This window comes from Lepidochelys olivacea (assembly GCF_965140295.1).
Source record: "Lepidochelys olivacea isolate rLepOli2 genome assembly, chromosome: 1".
Taxonomy (NCBI): Eukaryota; Metazoa; Chordata; order Testudines; family Cheloniidae; genus Lepidochelys; species Lepidochelys olivacea.
In genome coordinates, this window is record NC_140411.1 from 211,131,664 (window position 1) to 211,151,120 (window position 19,457).

At 47.6% G+C, this 19,457-nt stretch overlaps 1 protein-coding gene across 2 annotated transcripts in view; it reads right to left on the minus strand.

Annotated features, from left to right (window-relative positions):
- MAN1A2 (mannosidase alpha class 1A member 2) overlaps positions 1–19,457 on the minus strand; it is a 301,819-nt gene that overhangs the window by 145,846 nt on the left and 136,516 nt on the right. For both annotated transcript variants that reach the window (XR_014714217.1, XM_084648770.1), the window contains exon 4: positions 7,153–7,271. Coding sequence is in view for 1 of the 2 variants with exons in the window: in XM_084648770.1 (XP_084504896.1) it covers positions 7,153–7,271 (119 nt within the window). In the remaining variant the exon portion in view is untranslated. The remainder of the gene's footprint in view (positions 1–7,152; positions 7,272–19,457) is intronic.

A 19,457-nucleotide genomic window follows, 5' to 3' on the forward strand; every position in this document is an offset into this window, starting at 1 on the left:
CATGGATGTAGAAGCTCTTTACACCAATACTCCACACGAGGATGGACTACAAGTTGTCAGGAACAGTATCCCTGATGAGGCCATGGCACACCTGGTGGCTGAGGTTTGTGACTTTGTCCTCACCCACAACCATTTCAGATTTGGGGACGACTTATACCTTCAAGTCAGCGGCACTGCTATGGGTACCCACATGGCCCCACAGTATGCCAACATTTTTATGGCTGACTTAGAACAACGCTTCCTCGGCTCTCGCCCCCTAGCGCCCCTCCTCTACTTGCACTACATTGATGACATTGTTATCATATGGACCCATGGGAAGGAGGCCTTTGAAGAATTCCACCTGGATTTCAACAATTTCCCACCATCAACTTCAGCCTGGACCAGTCCACACAAGAGATCCACTTCCTGAACACTATGGTGCAAATAAGTGATGGTCACAAAAACATCACCCTATACAGGAAACCTACTGACCGCTATACTTACCTACATGCCTTCGGCTTCCATCCAGGACAAATCACACGATCCATTGTCTACAGCCAAGCCCTAAGATACAACCGCATTTGCTCCAATCCCTCAGACAGAGACAAACATCTACAAAATCTTTATAAAGCATTCTTAAAACTACAATACCCACCTGGGGAAGTGAGGAAACAGATTGACAGAGCGAGACAAGTATCCAGAAGTCACCTACAACAGGACAGGTCTAACAAGGAAAACAACAGAATACCACTGGCCATCATGTACAGCTCCCAGCTAAAACCTCTCCAGCACATCATCAGCGATCTACAACCTATCCTGGAAAATGATCCCTCATTCTCACAGACCTTGGGAGGCAGGCCAGTCCTTGCTTACAGACAGCTCCCCAACCTGAAGCAAATATTCACCAGCAATTACACACCACACCACAGAAACACTAACCCAGGAACCAATCCCTGTAACAAACCCTGTCCCCATATCTACTCTAGCGACACCATCAGAGGACCCAACCACATCAGCCAAACCATCAGGGGGTCATTCACTTCACATCTACTAATGTGATATATGCCATCATGTGCCAGCAATGCCCCTCTGCCATGTACAGTGGCCAAACTGGACAGTCTCTACGTAAAAGAATAAATGGACACAAATCAGACATCAGGAATGGTAACATACAAAAGCCAGTAGGAGAACACTTCAATCTCCCTGGACATTCAATAACAGATTTAAAAGTAGTCATCCATCAACAAAAAAAAACTTCAAAAACAGACTTCAAAGAGAAACTGCAGAGCTACAATTCATTTGCAAACTTAACACCATTAATTTGGGCTAGAAATTAACAGTATACTAATGAAGCGCATGATTGATATGGGTGTGAAGTTAATGTTCTCTCCTCCGGGTTAGTTCACAATCTGGACACTGACTACAGACAGTGGTTATAAAAGCTTGGAATGTTTATGCCTTGCAGACAGTGGGTAAAGCTGTATGCTCTGTGCTGTACAAAGATATAATAAAGTTGACTGCAAAGTTTTATATTGTTAAAGGTACAGCTGCAAATGTTGTTCCATTATTGTCCTACATACATGTGATGATACATGGGATGTATGATGTATGTGATGTACGTAGGACATGATGTATGCATGTATGATGTACATAGTTTGCATGTCATCTGTGGAGGATAGCCCAGGAATGTGAATTTGGGGATATTATGCGTAGTCATGGTTGGTGGCCAAGGTTACGCACAGACATTGAGCATAGTTTGAAGGCATGCTCTGCCCACAAAGTGCATATAACGTCTGTTCCTCCGGATCCTTTGAAACCAGTAGTCATAGACAGATCATAGCAGAGAATTGCAGTGGATATTACTGGCCCCCTGATTTCACTGCATGATTACACCCCATTGACTGTTTCAGACTATTACTCATGTTATGCCTTTGCATTCATAATTTCACAAGGCACTTCAGAGGAGCTCATTTCTTGCCTATCTACTTTATTTGCTACGTTTGGCTTACCAGAGAGCCTTGTTTCAGATAACAGGATATCTTACGTACTGTCACAGGGTAGGCACACCCCATCACAGGGTGTCTGGTCACATAGGGTTAGATGGAAGGGTGGAGGTGATTCTGCAGCTGGTCAGGTCCTACACCAATAACTTTTACTGTAACATGGGGTAGTATTACTTAGTAACTAGAGTCAATAAGCAACCCTTACTATCAGGGTAGTGTGGTCCAATGGCCAGACTCAGTGAGTGGTTCTTTCCCATCAGGGCAGCACGGCCCAACAGCCAGAATCAGTGAGTGGCCCTTTCCATCAGGGCAGTGTGGCCCAATGGCCAGAGTCAGTGAAGTAGCCCACCTCTGTGAGATTATGTGGCCAGTTGGCCCATTGGGGAAGAGGGGCGCCATTCGGGGGTGTGGCACCCCGGGTAAGGGAACTCGGGACCTCCCTGCAACTCCAAGCCCCGGCCCAAGGCCCTAGCGTTGGTGGGGGTGCTCACAAACAAGTCAGTGGGGATCCTCCCAAAACACACTGACCAGTCCCCTGGTTTGCTTGCCAGCTAAGAGTTCGAGTCCCCTGGGCTGCTTCTTACCCTTTCTCCCTCATCAAAACTTCCCAGGTCCCCTGGGTTTCTGGGGTCCTCAAATGGCTGGACTCCCACCAGTGCCGTCCTTTCTCTGGGCTCGTCGGGCAGCCTGGAGTCTCCAGTCAGGAACTCTGTGAGCCATAGTCCCATAGTCGGGGTTTGTAGCAACTCCCTGCAGGAAGCTCACAGCCTGCATCCTTCCCCATCAGCAGCCTCCCCAGACTGAGCTGGGCTGCTACCCTTTACATGCTGCCTCCAAGCTGAGCATGCCCAGCAGGATCAGAGGGGCGGTGCTTCCGCAGCCTGCAAAGCATAATTAACCCTTTAGGGACTGGTGTGGGGTAGGCACACCCCATCACACACCCTGCCTCTGAAGACTGGACCTGGCAGGGGTCCATCCCCATTGTCCCCCACTCCAGCCCAGAAGAAAAAGTCTGCATTAGCATGGGCCCTACCTGGGCAGTGTAACACGCTGAACTCGTAGGATTGGAGGGCGAGGTAACATCTCATAATCTGTGAGTTCAAATCCTTCATGGTGTTGATCCACTGTAGGGGTGCATGGCCAGTAGGTAATACTGTTAAGCCTCTGTCACCCATTTTACCACTCGGGCATCCTTTTCAATGGTGGAGTACTTGACTTCTCAGAGAAATAGCTTCCGGCTTAGGTATAGCACGGGGTGTTCCTCCCCCTCTCATTCCTGAGATAGAACATAAGAACACCCATAATGGGGTGGACCAAAGGTCCATCTAACCCAGTATCCTTTCTTCCGACAGCGGCCAATGCGAGTTTCTTCAGAGGGAAGGAACAGAACAGGCAATCATCAAGTGATCCATCGCCTGTCGCCCATTCCCAGCTTCTGGCAAACAGAGGCTAGGGACATCATCCCTGTCCATCCTGGCTAATAGCCATTGGCGGAGCTATCCTCCATTAATTTATCTAGTTCTTTTTTGAACCTTGTTATAGTCTTGGCCTTCACAACTCCTCTGGCAAGGAGTTCCACAGGTTGACTGTGCATTGTGTGAAAAACAACGGCCCCTAGCCCCACTTCTGAGGCATTTGTTTCTAAAATAATGGGTTTTGAGGAAGCGTGGTTGGAACAGGACGGGTGCGTGGGTGAGTTGCTCTTTCAAGAGCTGGAAGGTCCTTTCACAATCCTCCAACCACCGGACATTCCATGGCCGGGAGTTCTTTGTGAGGTAGGAGAGGGGGGCGGCTATCATGGCAAAGTCTGGCATGAACCGTCAGTAGTATCCGGCCAAACCCAGGAACTTCCTTAACTTTCTTCTCGTTGTAGGGGTGGGGTAGTCCTGCAGGGCCTGTACCTTGTCCACCAGGGGGTGGAGTTGGCCCGCCCCCACCGTGTATCCCAAGTAGGTCACTTCTTTCCACCCCTTTCCACCCCTTTCCACTTCTTTCCGAACCCCGCCAAGGTGACACTTGGCGGGGTTTACTGTGAGACCTGCTTCCTTCAAGGCCTGTAGGACCGTGGTGAGATGTTGTAGGTGTTCCTCCCGACTTGTGCTATAGACCACAGTATCATTAATAAAAGCTGCCACATACTGCCGGTGTGGCTGCAACAGTTGGTCCATCAATCACTGGAACCTAGCCACAGCCTCATGTAACCCAAAGGGGCACGGTAATGAAATGGTATAGACCGGGTGGTGTAGGGAAGCCTGTCTTCTCCCAGGAAGTCGGGGCCAGGGATATTTGCCAGTACCCATTGGTCAAATCTAATGTTGATAGAAACTTAGCACTACCCAGCTGTTCCAGCAGTCAATTCATCCATGACATCAGGTAGGCGTCAAAGCAGGAAATGGCATTCACCCCCTAAAATCTATAAAGACCCTCATAGTCCCATCAGGCGTTGGGACCAGGACTATGGGGCTTCTCCATTCACTCCGGGATTCTTCCACTACTCCCGTGGCTAGCATTGCCTCAAGTTCCTTCTGGACCACTTCCCACATTTTCCAGGGAAGTAGGCGATGTTGGTTGCGGACCTTTTGTCTGGGAATGATATCTATGTGGTGGCTGGTAATACTCATCCATTCTGGTCAAGAAGATAAAACAGAGGGGAAGTCTTGGACAAGCCGCTGTTGCTCTGGGCTCAAGTCCTTCCCCAGTGTGATTGGTGTTGCGCCAGGGGCTCAACTGGCTACTGCTCCCAATTCAGGTTCTGGGGGGTAGGGGGTGATCAGTAGGCCTTCCAGGCCTTCAGGACGTTCACACTGTAGACCCATAGGTCTTTTCGTCGCCCAGGGAGTCTGACTTCATAATACCCATTGAACAATCTCAAATGGCCCTGGCCATTTGGTGAGTAGTTTAGATTCTGATGATGGCAACAGGAGCAAGACCCTGTCCCCAGCCTCAAAGGTCCGCATCTTGGCCCCCCAACTATATGGAGATCCTGGGTTTGCTGGGCCTGAAGCAGGTTCTTCTAGGAGAACTCCCCAAGCTGGAGATGCTCAATTAGTTGCAAGATGTATGGGGCTGACCCTGTGACCCTCAACTCTTGTTCCTCTTAAGTCTCTCGGAGAAGGTCTAGGATCCTCCTTGGCTGCTTCCCATAAAGGAGCTCAAACTGGGAGAACCCTGTCGAGGTCTGGGAGACTTCACACACTGCAAACAGTAGTGAGGGGAGCAGCCTGTCCCAGTGTTGTGGGTCATCGTCCACGAACTTCCTCAGCATGGTTTTTAGGTTCCGTTAAATCTTTCTACGAGGCCATCAGTCTGTGAAAGTCTTGAGAGTGTGGAAGTTTAGTAGACAACATAACTTGGCCATAAGTTTGGAGGAGACATTCGTCCCCTGGTCTGTCAATATTTCTCTAGGTATCCTGACCTTAGCAAAAATTTTCAGAAGCTCTGAGGCTATGACAGGGGCCGTGGTGGCCCATAGTGGACGGCCTCCAGGTAGCAGGTCACATAATCGACTACCACTAGAATATACTGACACCCTGTGAGCCGTAGTCCCGTAGTCGGGGTTTGTAGCAACTCCCTGCAGGGAGCTCGCAGCCTCCGTCCTTCCTTGTCAGCAGCCTCCCCAGACTGAGCTGGGCTGCTACCTTTTATACGCTGCTTCCAGGCTGAGCATGCCCAGCAGAGTCAGAGGGGCAGGCTTCCTCAGCCTGCAGAGCATAGTTAACCCCTTCAATGCTGGTGTAGGGTAGGCACACCCAGTCACACGTACCAAAAGAGTTTGAAGGCTTTCTGATGAGAATTGGTATATTTTGTTATAAATCTGCTGTGTATGCCAAGGAAATGAGATAGTGGAAAGACTGCATGAGACTCTGAAGTAACATGTAGCTTACATATTAGAGTAACACTGAGATACACCCTTGCATTAAATCCTACTTTATATGATATTCAGAGTATGCCTCACGAAAGTACTGGAGTAACCATGTCCTATCAGCTCTTCAGCCAACCTAGTAGGACCAAATTGTTTATAATGACAGAAAAGGATAATCCCACTCCTTCACTGTCCTTGAAAACAACTGATGTGATTAGGAAATACACGAGTTTCAACAAGCATATCCATAAGAGACTCGAAGCAGTCTATCCTGGACAGGCAGTGTATGTTAGCTGGGGATCTGGAAGCATTTTGAATGCTTCTGGCATGATCTTCCGGGCTACAGGCTAAGGAGCATGCCAAATACATTTACCACAGGGAGAATGCACTGTTCACCAGCAAGATATACTGTTTACTGAAAGAGGAACAGACAGGGAAGAGGATGCTCTTTCTGTGTAAGATGTGGCCAGCTGGGGAAGATGTAGCACAGCAAGGGTGCCCACGCAGTGAACTGAATCAGAGGTACAGCCTACAGCCCCAAGGTCACTTGATGCCTCCAACTAGGTATCGCTGAACTTTTGGGGAGAAGGGAAGGAAATTGTGTGCATGTGTGCGTGTGTGTGTGTGTGTGTGTGTGTGTGTGTGTGCATGCACACATACCGTTGGATGTGTGCTGCTGTTCAGGAACCATTGATACATATCTGCTGTTCGAACTGTTATGTTTTGTTTAAACCTAACCAGTTCATGGTTATTACATTTGTGTATTGTTTTGTCACTGTTGTTTTGTGTTTTCGGATTGTTATTCTGGGGGGCATCAGAGTATATACCTTAAAACTTGTAATAAACAATTGGACTGAAATATTGCAAGTAGTCCATGCACCACAATTTTAAAAGTAAAACCCCTTCTCCTTCCACAACTGAATACTCTGGTGCTATTGTAACATGCTTATAATTTGATCTGTATTGGGGATAACTTTGTACTTCTTCTGCAGAGGTTCTAATATCTCTCATGGAACATTTAAGTATTATCCATCTTTTGACAATCGCTAACTTTTAAACACATTAAATCGAAAGACATCCTTGGTTGGGGGGGCACAGATTTTCACTTTTCAAAACACAAAAAATAAAAAGGAAGTCCTTTAAAGTTTAGCCATAAACCTGAATTTCAGGTCTTTCTAATAAATGTTTTTTGTATCCTCAACCATAGTGCCAGCTTAACAACTTCTCCCCTGCTTGGGATCACTACAGTATGTTTTCTCAAAACACCTTTAAAAGGACCAGTGAAATGCAAGAAGATGTTCTACTTACCACACTAAAATCAAGGTTTTTGTCAATCCAGTCTTGTCCTTCTCTGAATTCATCATGAAGTCCCATGATATAGAGAGTATCCAAAGCATCTACTATGGTAGCACCCATTTGCGAATTTCCTACAAGCAAAAAATAAGATTTCTATTAGAAGCGATTATTTCACTGGAAAAAAATGTCACAGGCAAAAATAAATAGTTGAAGTACTCTTAGATCTTGACAAGGTGATAGTACCAGGAAGAAATCTCACAGTCAGACAGAAATTAGGAGCAGCATGAAGTCCCTGGCGCTTAGGTACATTGCTGAAGGCCACACATTTGGGTTTTGGGGGGAAAGAGAGAGTGAAACTTGATTTCCTTACCAGAAGATGACCAACCACATTTTCAGGGAGCTACAACGACTATAAGGACATTCAACTTCAAATACCTTTAGGGAATACTTGGACAGGACTGGGGAAAGAGTTTTACTTAAGAGATCATCTGTAATTTCAAGTATCTGTAGGTTTCAGAGTAGCAGCTGTGTTAGTCTGTATCCGCAAAAAGAAAAGGAGTACTGTAGCACCTTAGAGACTAACAAATTTATTTGAGCATAAGCTTTTGTGAGTTACAGCAGTATCTGTAGTAATCCTTTGCACATCCCAACATTTAGCAGAGGAATTACACTGAATTTTGCAAACACTGATGTTAGTTAATTGCATGTCTTACTTATTGAAGGTAACTGTCAATTACCATCACTGTGTCATATTCCAGACAAAAAAACTACATTAAGATGCAGTAAAGGTTCCAGATATGTATCAGTACCCTGTAGTGATTCTATGCAATAACTATACAATTACGATTAAAGCATTTTTGTGTTTCTTGTCCCAAATTAGATTAAGGTGATTTTTTAAAGACACATTCAATCTTTTTTTACCCCCTCCTTTCTGGAATCACTTCAGAGGAGAGACAAGGTTTGGGTGTCTGTGATTGTGTGTATAAGCCCCACAGTGGGGAATCAAGGGTTAACAAGCAATTCTAAGCCCCAAAGGCACCTGCTGGGCATGCTAACAATGGAAGCAGAGCTCAAAAGGGAGCCGCTCAGTTCAGTCACAGCTACTAGGGCATGGGAGCAGTCCTACACTAGTAGCTTCTGTACAGAGGCTGCAGAAGCTTCACAGCACCTGGACCAGAGCCCATGTCTGAGCCACTGAAGGCCCCCGTGGAGACTGGGAACAGGGGACCACGACTGATGGAAAAGAGCTTCCAGATCACAGTTAGGGAGAACCCCCCTTTTTTGAGTCTATAAGCAGACCCTGCTGCGTCTTAAGTTGGTAGAGGCCAGGGCAGGAAGCAACCCATGAAGCAGGCTTTGTGGTGCCCATTCCCAGGCTGCCTATCTGACTGACAATCACAGGGCCCTGGGTTGGAACTTGCTGCACCAAGGAGGGCCTAGTGTAACAGTCTGCATATCTATGCTCACCCTTTTTTCAAGACTAAGATAAACTTTGTACAAACTATGCCTTGTAAAGTATCATTTGAAAACCCGTGATTTACTGGTCATTATTGTCCTGGTAAAATAAGTGTGGCAACGTTGTATGTAAAGTTATAAGATTTTACTGTATAACATTACTGAGACATATTCCAAGTTTAGAAAAGCAGGCACAAACTGGTTCTTCGAAGACAAAAGGCAAACTGACACCTCAGACGGGTGTCAACAAAATCAGATAGACTATCACCTGGTTAAACAGCCATTCTTTGGCAGGAAAAAGGGTGTGAGCAAGAAATTTACGTCTTGCCAAAGAAGCAGCTGGAAGTTCCCATCTCCCCAGATTTTGTCTTCTGAACCCCAGCTGGAGATGATTTTCAATGAAGAGAAAAAGGATAAAAATGAAGAACAGAGGCCCCAAATCATCGCTCATGGCATCTCTACTCATGACATCAACAACACCTGAAGGACAAGAAAATTACCACTGAATTGGGGGGGAGATCGTAGCTGAAAGAACTGCAGCCAGTAAGATTGCTAAAGCATGTTGTGAGATAAACTTTTGCTTTGAATTCACTTAGCTTGTTAAGTTAGGTATTAGTTGTGTTTTGCCTTTTATTTCTTTGTAATCAATTCTCACTTTTATGCCTTATTACTTGCAATCACTTAAAATCTATCTATCTTTCTGTAATTAATAAACTTGTTTTATCTAAACCAGTGTGTTTGGGACACTTCATTTGTGATAACAGGATTTGTACACATTGTTTTCTATTAAAAAATGACAGACTTTATATGAGCTTGTGTTGTCCAGGAGAGGTCTGGGCAGTACAAGATGCACATTTCTGGGGGTAAGTCTGGGACTGGGAGTTTGCTGGTGTTGCCATGCAATGTAATTCATGAGTGGCTGGCTATAGCACTCAGACAGTGTTGTTGGGAGTGATTTACATGCTGGAGGCTATGTGTGAACAGACCAGGAGTGGTTGCTTTCACAACGAAGCAGTGACAGAGGCAGCCCAGGATAGTGAACTGAGTAAATACAGGTGTCCATCAGTCTACATTGTACTCTGGGGAATTTCACACCCACATTCCCCTACCACCAGCCACATACCCTCACCACGGGGAGACACAGCTGGACTCAGACAAAGACTCCCCAACAATGTCTTAATTGTGCATTTCTCAACTTCATATTTCTGGATTTCTTTCAAGCATAGCTATAACTCTGAATTTCCTGGGTTTGTAGTACTTGATTTTGGGATAATCACAATATCCCTGTAATTTTTTTCTACCCTAAATTACTGATGCATAATTACAAACTTAACTCCATGTTAATTTTTTTGTCTCGGAATAAAAATTAGATACAACAATCTTTAGTAACTTAATTACAACCCTAAACCTCTGACTGAGAGAAGCTGGGACTTGGATGACAGGGGATGGACCACTTGATAAATTGTCCTGTTCTGTTCACTGCCTCTGAAGCATCTGGCACTGGCTACTGATAGAACACAGGATACTGGGCTAGATGGACCATTGGTCTGATCCACTATGGCCATGCTTGTGGTCTTACGTAAACTAATTTCTTCAAAGATAACTTATGCACAAAATTTAAATGAATTTTAATTATATGTAGAAAGTTTGAAATGTTTGTTATTTCTTTGTTAAGACCATTCAAGACAAAAAAGGCTGAAACAGTTGCTAAATATTTTAAAGGACCAGTTTTTAATTAATTTAAACAGAAATTAATTAATGGATTTACTTGTAATTCTCATAAAATTCATTCAGTATTCAAAGAATAAGTACCGTAAGTTCGGAAAGGATGTACTGTATTTTTCATACAAAATAAAGGTTGAATCCCTGCCAGAAGTGCGTAGTAGAATTCAGCCTTAACTATGATGTCACAACCAATGCCTCACTAATACTGTGATAGCTATTGCAACCTCATGCATTATATTTCGGGATGATTGGATTAACTTTATGAATGCTATACATCACATTGTAGGCTAAGGATTGTGTTCTACTCCATGGGGTGCATTACTGCAGCTCCTCCAGGTCTTAAAAACAGTGGTGGGTAATTACTGTCATCCCTGGGACTCAAGAGAACTACTAACCCCTGGGATAAATTGCATATTTGGTTATTGACCAAATAATTAATGACTAGCACAATACATATATACTAGGCGGGCAAAATTCAGGGTTATACAGACAACCTTTACTCTGATATTTCTTAATGTATAAGTTATTGACTATTAAACCTAAATAACGTTGTCTCAGAGTAGATTTTGTATATTGTACTTCGCACTATACTGCAGTTTTCCTTTCAATGTAACTTTGAAAACCTTAAATTTACTTTTATTAATCTATTCATCTTTTCTCATTCTTCCGCACAAGTAAGCTTCTGTTTCACGCCAATCTAGGGACTTCCTCCCTATTTTAGATAAAAAGAACAGGAGGACTTGTGGCACCTTAGAGACAAACAAATTTATTTGAGCATAAGCTTTCATGAGCTACAGCTCACTTCATCGGACGCTCAAATAAATGTGTTAGTCTATAAGGTGCCACAAGTACTCCTTTTCTTTTTGTGGATACAAACTAACATGGCTGCTACTCTGAAACCTATTTTAGATGTTTGAAAACTAATCCCATGTTGTAAATCAACACCTCTTCCTTAAGGAACACTGTGGGTTAAATATTTTTAAAAGGTTGAGGACAAAAATCAATATTTTGGAGCAATATCTCTGTTCTGTTGTGCTTCCAGAGAGAGCAAAGTGAGTGGAAAACACAAGTCCACTGCTGGGGATTCTCTTGACTAGGGGAGACCACAACAGGTGTAGAGCTCCTACACTTCCCCCTCAGTAGTCTCTGACACACAGGAATGTTGGGGCTGGAGGCAAATATATAAGGGTCATGGGGGGGGGAGGAGGTCATGAAGGGGCCCCCAGATTATTCTACACTGAACAGGGGCTCAGACAGAGAATCAGGGAGCAGTAACTGGGTGTCTCAGCTTCTCTTCTTCTCTCCTGGACTGTTCTGCCTGGCTATAGGGAAAGGGGAGCAGAGCCATTCTTTATTAGGTGCTCCCCTGGGCTCAGGCAGTCTTAGTTGAGCACCTATTCTGTTCTCCTTGGGTCTCCCACAGCCTAACAGGAAACAGGTAATGGTGCAAGCAGAATTACTCTTCTCCATTTCTTATGATTCACCTCATGGCCAACAGGGAAGCTGCAGTAGGGAAGGAACAGCAGCTGCTCAGAGCTTTCCAAGCTCACACTGCAACTGCTTCAGGGGCTTGCAGGGTAGAGTTGTGAACTTTCTAATTGCAGAAAACCGAACACCTTGCCCTGCCCCCTGCCCCACCACACCCCCGCCCCTTCTCTGAGGCCCCATCCCCGCTCACTCCATTCCCCTTACCCTCCCTCACTCACTCATTTTCACCAGGCTGGGGCAGAGGGTTGGGGTGCGGACTCTGGGGTGGTGATGTGGATGAGGGGTTTGGAGTGCAGGAGGGGGCTCTGGGCTGAGGCAGGGGTTTGGGGTGTAGGAAGGGATACAAGCTCTGGGCTGGGGCTGCAGGCTTCTGGGTGGGGCAAGAAATAAGGGGTTCAGGGTGCAGGAGGAGGCTCTGGGCTGGGGCAGGGAGTTGGGGTGCAGGAGACAGTGAGGGCTCAAGCTGGGGTGCGGGCTCTGGATGAGGGCTTGGGATGCAGGAAGGGGCGCCGGGCTGGGGCTGAGGGATTCGGAGTGTGGGAGGGGGCTCCAGGCTGGGGAAGGGAGTTGGGGTGCGGGAAGGGGCTCGGGTCTGGGGCATCAGGTGTGGGCTCCGGGAGGGAGTTTGGGTGTGGGAGGGGGCTCGGGGCAATGGATTGGGGTGCAGGAAGGGGTCTGGGGTGCAGGCTCTGGGTGACGCTGACCTCAGGCAGCTCTCAGGAAGCGGTGACATGTCCCTCTAGCTCCTAGAAAGAGGAGGGCAGTCAGGGGTTCTGCACACTGTCCCCACACCCGCAGGTGCTGCCCCACAACTCCCATTGGCCATGGTTCCCACCCAATGGGAGCTGCGGAACTGGCACCTGGGGCAGGGGCAGTGCACGGAGCCCCCATGGCCATCCCTTCACCGAGGAGCAGAACATGCCGGCTGCTTCCCAGGAGCCACGTGGAGCCAGGCATGGAGCCTGCCAGCCCCTCTGCACCATCAACTGGACTTTTAACGGCCCAGTCAGCAGTACTGACTGGAGCCACCAGGGTCCCTTTTCTACAGGGTGTTCTGATCAAAAACTGGACACCTGGCAACCCTATTGCAGGGAAACCAGTGGCATACATCTAGGGAGACAGTTATACCTTCTCTATAGGAAGAGGGCTAATTCAAACTAAGTGACTGAAACAATACTTTAACTCAAAAACACAGCACTATAACTGTAGAGCCACTAATGACTCTTTCAAAATTAGGCCTAATTATTAGGTCTTTAAATTACCAACATTTCAACAGGGTTATTTAATAAAACCTAATCTGCATAGACTGAGAAAGGTTTCACTAGTCTGGCTTTCCCAGAGATCCAAGCATAAAGTTTCTCTCTGACCTCTCTGAAAGAATAAACTTCAAACTCCTCTCTTTACAGGAACAGGACCCTTAGTATGAAACAGGCAGAGGATTATAGCCCCAATTAAAAAATTCACAACATGAAAATTGAAACAATTCTCCACCTCAATTTCCTTTTCCATCTCTAACAAAGCTTTGGCAATAAAGCTGCCAAAATTGAAAACCCTTTTCTTATAAAATCTCTTAATGGTTCACAATGAACAAGATAATGTTTAAGAAAATGGATTGAAGAATGAATTTTAATTCCAATCTGCAAATAAGTGGCTCAAAATAAGTCAATGAAAATAGGCAGTATATATAAAACTGCCACATATGATTTCAGCAGAGCTATAAAATGCAATGAGTAAACGCTTAAAACACAATGAGAAAATTAATTGCCTTCAACATTTTAGACCAATTAAAAAAAGCAGATAAAAGAAGAAAGGCTACTTACTCTACAGAAACTGGAGTCCTTTGAGATGTGTAGTCCCTATGTGTATTCTGCTCAAGGTATGCATATGCTTCAGTCACCTGACCGCAGAAGATTTTTCATTAGCAATGTCTGTTGGTCTGTGCCTGCACCTCCTCATGCTCCAACCCAAGGGCATAAGGGATGTCACAGACTGACTGCCTTTCCAGTTCCTTCTCTACCACCAATCATCTTAGGAAAGGATCCAAATCAGAGGGGAAGGAGGGTATGTAATAGAATACACATAGGAATCACACATCTTGAATAACTCATTACTATAAACCTTTCTTTCTTCTTGAGTGACCGTCCCAATATATATTCCACTCAAGGTGACTCACAAGCAATATCCAGTGAGGAGAAGGGTGCAAGAAACTGTGCTGTACCACACAATGCAGAACTGCTGTGCCAAAGGGTACATCTGCAGGAGAAGCTTGTACCATCATGTAATGTCTGGTAAAGGTATGCCCTGACACCCATGTTGCTGCTCTACAGAGCTCCAGAAGGGGAACACCTTGAAGAGAAGCCACTGAATTACCCAGGTCTCTGGTTAAGTGAGCACTCACACCTTGAGAGGGAGGTGTCTAGTTCAGCTCAAAGCACAGCAGGATGCAACCTGAAACCCATTTAGAAAGCCTCTATGAGGGGACTGCTTCTCCTTTCATCAGTTCACCAACAAAAACAAAGAAACCCAGGGATTTCCTGAAGGGTTTTGGCCTTTGCAGCTAGAAAACTAAGGCTTGATAGAGATTCAGAGAACAGAGTCCCTGTCTTCTCTGGAGTAGTGAGGTATTGGGTAGAAAACTGGTAGGTGTATGACCTGATTAAAGTGGAGTTCAGAGGGAACCTCTGGAATAAATTTGGGGTGTAACCTCAAAGAAATCTTATCCTTATGGAAGGCAGTGTAGGGAAGGTCCGTGATAAGGGTCCCACGCTCACCTATACTTCTGGTGGAGGTGACTGCAGTCAGGACAGACACCTTCAAAAACAGATGAAGAACACACTAGGAGGTTAAGAGTTTGAATGGAGGATTCATGAGCACTGACAATACTATATGGAGATCCCGAGTTGGCATTGTTTTTAGTCCTGGAGTTAAGGTTCTGGAAAGGTCTTTCAGAAACATCACAGTTGTACGGTGGGTAAAGACCAAACAGTTTTCCACTGGAAGATGAAAGGCATTAATCAGAGCCAAATGCACACGCAGTGAGCTGACAGACATAATGTGTTTAGAAAAAGGCGGTAGTCTCAAATGGTCTGGAAGTATTTGACGATGTTGGCACGAGATCAAGAATCTCTTCCATTTTGCAGCATAACGTTTTCTCACAGCGCTTCTCCTGTTATTGAGGATGGATTATACTGGCTCTGAACAAGACCTCTCTTCGGGTTCACCATCCATCCAAATACCAAGCTGTTAAATGGAAGGATGCTGGTTTGGAATGGGTGGTCTTGCCATTGTTCTGAGTTGGCAGGACTGGAAATGGCTAGATGCATATGCAGAGACATGAAACCACCTAAAGCAGGGGTCTCAAACTTGCAGGCCGCGGGAACCTCCCCAACGTGGCCTGCGGGGCTCCAGCAGTTTTGGGACTGGGTCTCTCCCTTGGCCCCAGCTGCCGCCCCTGGGCACTCTCCCCCCCTTGCGATTTACGATGGCCTGGGGCCCGGCAGCGCAGCAGAGCTGAGCGGCATCTGCCTGCTCGCTTGACGTGTCTGCCAGCCCCTCCCTGTGGCCCCAGGGCTGGGCAGGGCTGTGCCTCCACATGCTGCCCCCACCCTGAGCACCTCTGCCACCAATGGGAAGCTGCAGAGGCGGTGCCGGGGGCAGCAGCGCGCGGAGGCCCTCCAGCCCGCCTTTAAGCCCCAAGTAAGTGCCACACCCCCCAACCCCCTCCCAGAGCCTGCACCCCCTCCCCACACCCCGCAGCCCCTAAACTCCCTCCCAGAGCCTGCACCCCTCCCCACACACCCCAAGCCCCAAACTCCCTCCCAGAGGCTGCAATCCCACCCCCTCCTCCAGCCCAGAGCCTGCAACCTACACCCAAACTCCAGCCCAGAGCCTGCACCCCAGACCCCCTTCCCCACCCAAACTCCCTCCCAGAGCCCAACCTCTCACCCCTTCTGCATCCAAACTCCCTCCCAGAGACTGTACCCCAATCCCCTACCCCAGACCTCCTCCCCCACCCAAACTCCCTCCCAGAGCCTCAGGCAGGTGGGGGGTGGAGTTTTTTGGGGGGTGGGTTCTTGGCAGCATTAGTGACATGATTGGCCTGCTGGGAGGATTTAAGCACTGGCACTGGCCCTAAGGTAAATTGAGTTTGAGACCCCTGACCTAAAGGATGCTGGTAGACAAAAACTGCCTTGGCCACCAGGGCACTACTAGCATTACTGATACTTTGGACTGCCTGATTTTCCTCAGGACTTGAGATAAGGGTGGAATGGTTGGGAAAGTATTATCAGTGGTTCGGATCACTATACTAAGAATGCATCCCATTTGAAATTGTGTCCTCAAGCTGCTTCAGAGCAGTAGGCCAGACATTTGAAAGAGGCTGAGTAGGGAAAGGACCACAAACTGTACCTCCTGATATGACGATCCACGTGAGCAGCTAGTTGTCGAGGCAGAGAAATACTGGGGTGTCCGAGTGATGCTGTCATACCAGCTATGAGAGTATCTTGTTAATTAAGTATAGACTTCAAAAGGCATTATAATTTTATTTTATATGTAACTGTTTCCAAAACCTACTTGATATAATTTAAATCTCTGTACTTTGTTAAATAAACTTATGTTTGATTTCACTATAAACATACGTAAGTGCTCTGAGTTAAGCGGAGCAGTGATCTGAGATGGTACAAGTAAGTTGGGTGAACAGATTTTTGGAAGCAGCGAATCTCTGAATACTGTGAGCGTTCATTGGACCTGGAGCTCCAGGGACACATTCACAGGGCTTGAGGGTGGGAGTGCCAAGGAGACCATGTGGAACTTGAGTTTCTTTATGAACTTGTTGAGTTCTCGCAGATCCAGGATATGCCTGAGGCCACCTTTGTCTTTCGATATTAGGAAATACCAGGAATAGAAGCCTGTGCTCCAGAGGAACCTCCTCCACTGCCCCTAGCGACAGTAGCAACTGCACCACCTGGATGCTCGTGAGAAGAGTCCCCTGAAGAGGGACGGGGAAGGGGAGAGGAAGGGCAGGAGGGCACAGAATTGGATGGAGTATATCCCCTCTCTATCATGTGGAGCACCCAGCGATCCGAAGTGATACGGGACCATGCACGGTAGAAAGGGGATAGTCAGGAGGAAAAGGTAAGGCAGGGTAGATCCAGTCTCTGATTTGGCGCGCCGTCCTCGACTGCACCTTCAAAAGGCTGGTTTAGGGCCAGAGGGTGGCTTGGGCTGGGCCAGAACCCTGGCCTGAAGATGGGTGTTGCCTCCTCCTGCCACTCCTGTTCCTCCTCTGAGAACCAACCTGTCGGTTCTGCAAATGGAATCTCAGAGGAGGTTGCGGTCGGAAGTGTCTCTGCTGTGTGGCGGGAGTGTGCAGGCCCAATGACTTGAGGGTAACTCGTGAGTCTTTCAGGCTGTGCAGCCTCTTGTCTGTCTTTTCAGAAAAAAGAGTCTCACCTTCAAATAGGAGGTCCTGAATAGTTTGCTGGACCTCTTAAGGGAGCCCTGAGAGTTGGAGCCAGGAGTTGGGAGTCCAAAGGGAAGAGCACTGTAAATTTGGCCATTGCCGCACAGGTGTGTACGAGTACCTGCTGACAGTGGCCTGTTGATTCAAGATATGGAGCTGCAGACCCCCTGTAGAATAGACCTTTCTCCCAACAAGGTTTAGACGCTTAGCCTCCCTGTTTTTTGGGGATGGCCCTTGGAAGCCCTGTGTCATGCTGGTGAGCAGCATCCACAACAAGAGAGTCAGGGGGTGGGTGGGAGTATAAATGAAATAACGCCTCTCATTCTGCTTGGCAGTGGGTGGCAAGGAAGCTGGGGTCTGCCACGGGGTCTTGGTGGTGCCCCCAATGGTTTTAATAAGTGGAAGGGCAATACGGGAAGGTCCTGAGGGTGCGAGGATGTCCACCATGGGATCAGCCTCCTCGACTACCTCCTCAGCCTAATGCCCAGACCCTGAGCGGCCCTGTTCAGCAACTGCTGAAGCACCCTGTTGTCCTCAAGTGCCGGGGCTATGGCTATACCCGCCAATGCTTCATCTGGTGACGAAGAGGAGGAAGCGTTTATGAGAGGATGCTCCGTGCCAGCCACGCCCAGGGGGTCCCAAGACTCTCGGGGCAGTGTTGCTGCTAATAGTGCGTCAGATGGTGGAGGAGCTGCAGATGCCGGACCAAGTATCGGCGCTGCAATCAGTACAATGGAAGGAACCGTCGAAGAAGCCGGTGCTGATCCACTCGCAGGCACCAACGAAGTCGATGTCGATGTAGACAGCACTGCCAGCGTGGAAGACGGGCGCGAGGACACTGCCAAGGGCAGTGCCGAAGGCAGTGCCGAGCACTGTGCTGGAGTCGATGATGGTGATGTTGTCAGAGGCATTGGCATGTGGGCAGGCGCTGAGGTCAGATGTGTAGCCGATGGCGGGACAAAGGTGGCTGAGGCCACAAAAGATGTTGCGGAGCAGCAACATCGCGTTCCTCCCTGTCCTTGGTGAAAGTGTCATACCCTGATGGCTCCCCCCCTCAAGGGGTCCCCTGGGGAAGGCAGATCAGCATTGTATATTGCTAATGCTGTTGCAAGCATTGCAGGATATTTTTGGAAGGGTCAAAGGTGTGAGTGAGTGTGGATTGGAAGATTCTTTTGCATGCTGCAAGAGGCCAAAGGGGGAAGGAGAAAGAGAGCAGAGACTGGGTTAATTCAACACTGTAGCTAGCAAGCTCAGTACAACGATAAGACGCTGGCCCCAGGCCAAGGACGCTGCTCACAGCTGAGACTTGGCTGACAGCTGAGAAAGACGGGGGTGTGAATGTGCCCGAGCATCCGTGAGAAAGAAAAACCCAACTGCACAGACCTGCAAGGCAGCGAGGCCAGGAAAGAAGAAAACAAGTTCTAAGACTGCAGAGATTGAAAACACCGGCGAGACGGCAAGAGGGGGAGCCGAGCCTTGCGTCCCTGGAAGCCGGGTGTTTTGAGAAAGCTGAAGACACCATGGAAAGCCGGTTTGGACTGGCACAGAGGCCACCAGGAGCAGAGGTCCCTGAACAAAGCATTCCCCCCGCCCCCAAGGAGCCCGGGACTTAAAACCCTCCTGAGAGCTGGAGCAACTTGGAGATGATAGTGGATCCTCAGATGACCTGGGCCCAGGACAGAACTCCCATCCACCCTTCCCCCTCTTCTGCTTACGTTACACCCAGGTTTGGCCAGCCTTGGGTAGAGCGTGTGTATGAAAGTGGGTTAGGGCTTGAGGCCCTAAAGCTTGCTTCCTTCCTCTGAGTGACATGGGGAGCACCCATCACTCTCCGCTGTTATTTTATTATTTTATCAATAAAGATTTAAAATTTAGACACTTGGTGTGTTACGTCATCTCCTCCCTTAACGATCCTGTGGCCGCAGACTGATCACCTGATGCTTCAGGCAGATTGATAACAGAAATCTGTCACAAAAGGCCCCAGGACCTCGAGCTGTGGCTCCTGCTTCTCCTGGGGCGATAGAAGTTGGACTCTGACTCTGAGGTCTCAGAGACAGAAGACCATGGAGGAGCCAAGCCTCGGTGCCTTCAGTGTCGAGAGCTCGGGGAGAGGGTAGGTTCTCTGTCCGAGTGAGCTGGCACCGAGGGACATGGAGAGGGGGAGTGCCTCAACATGATAGCCAGCTTT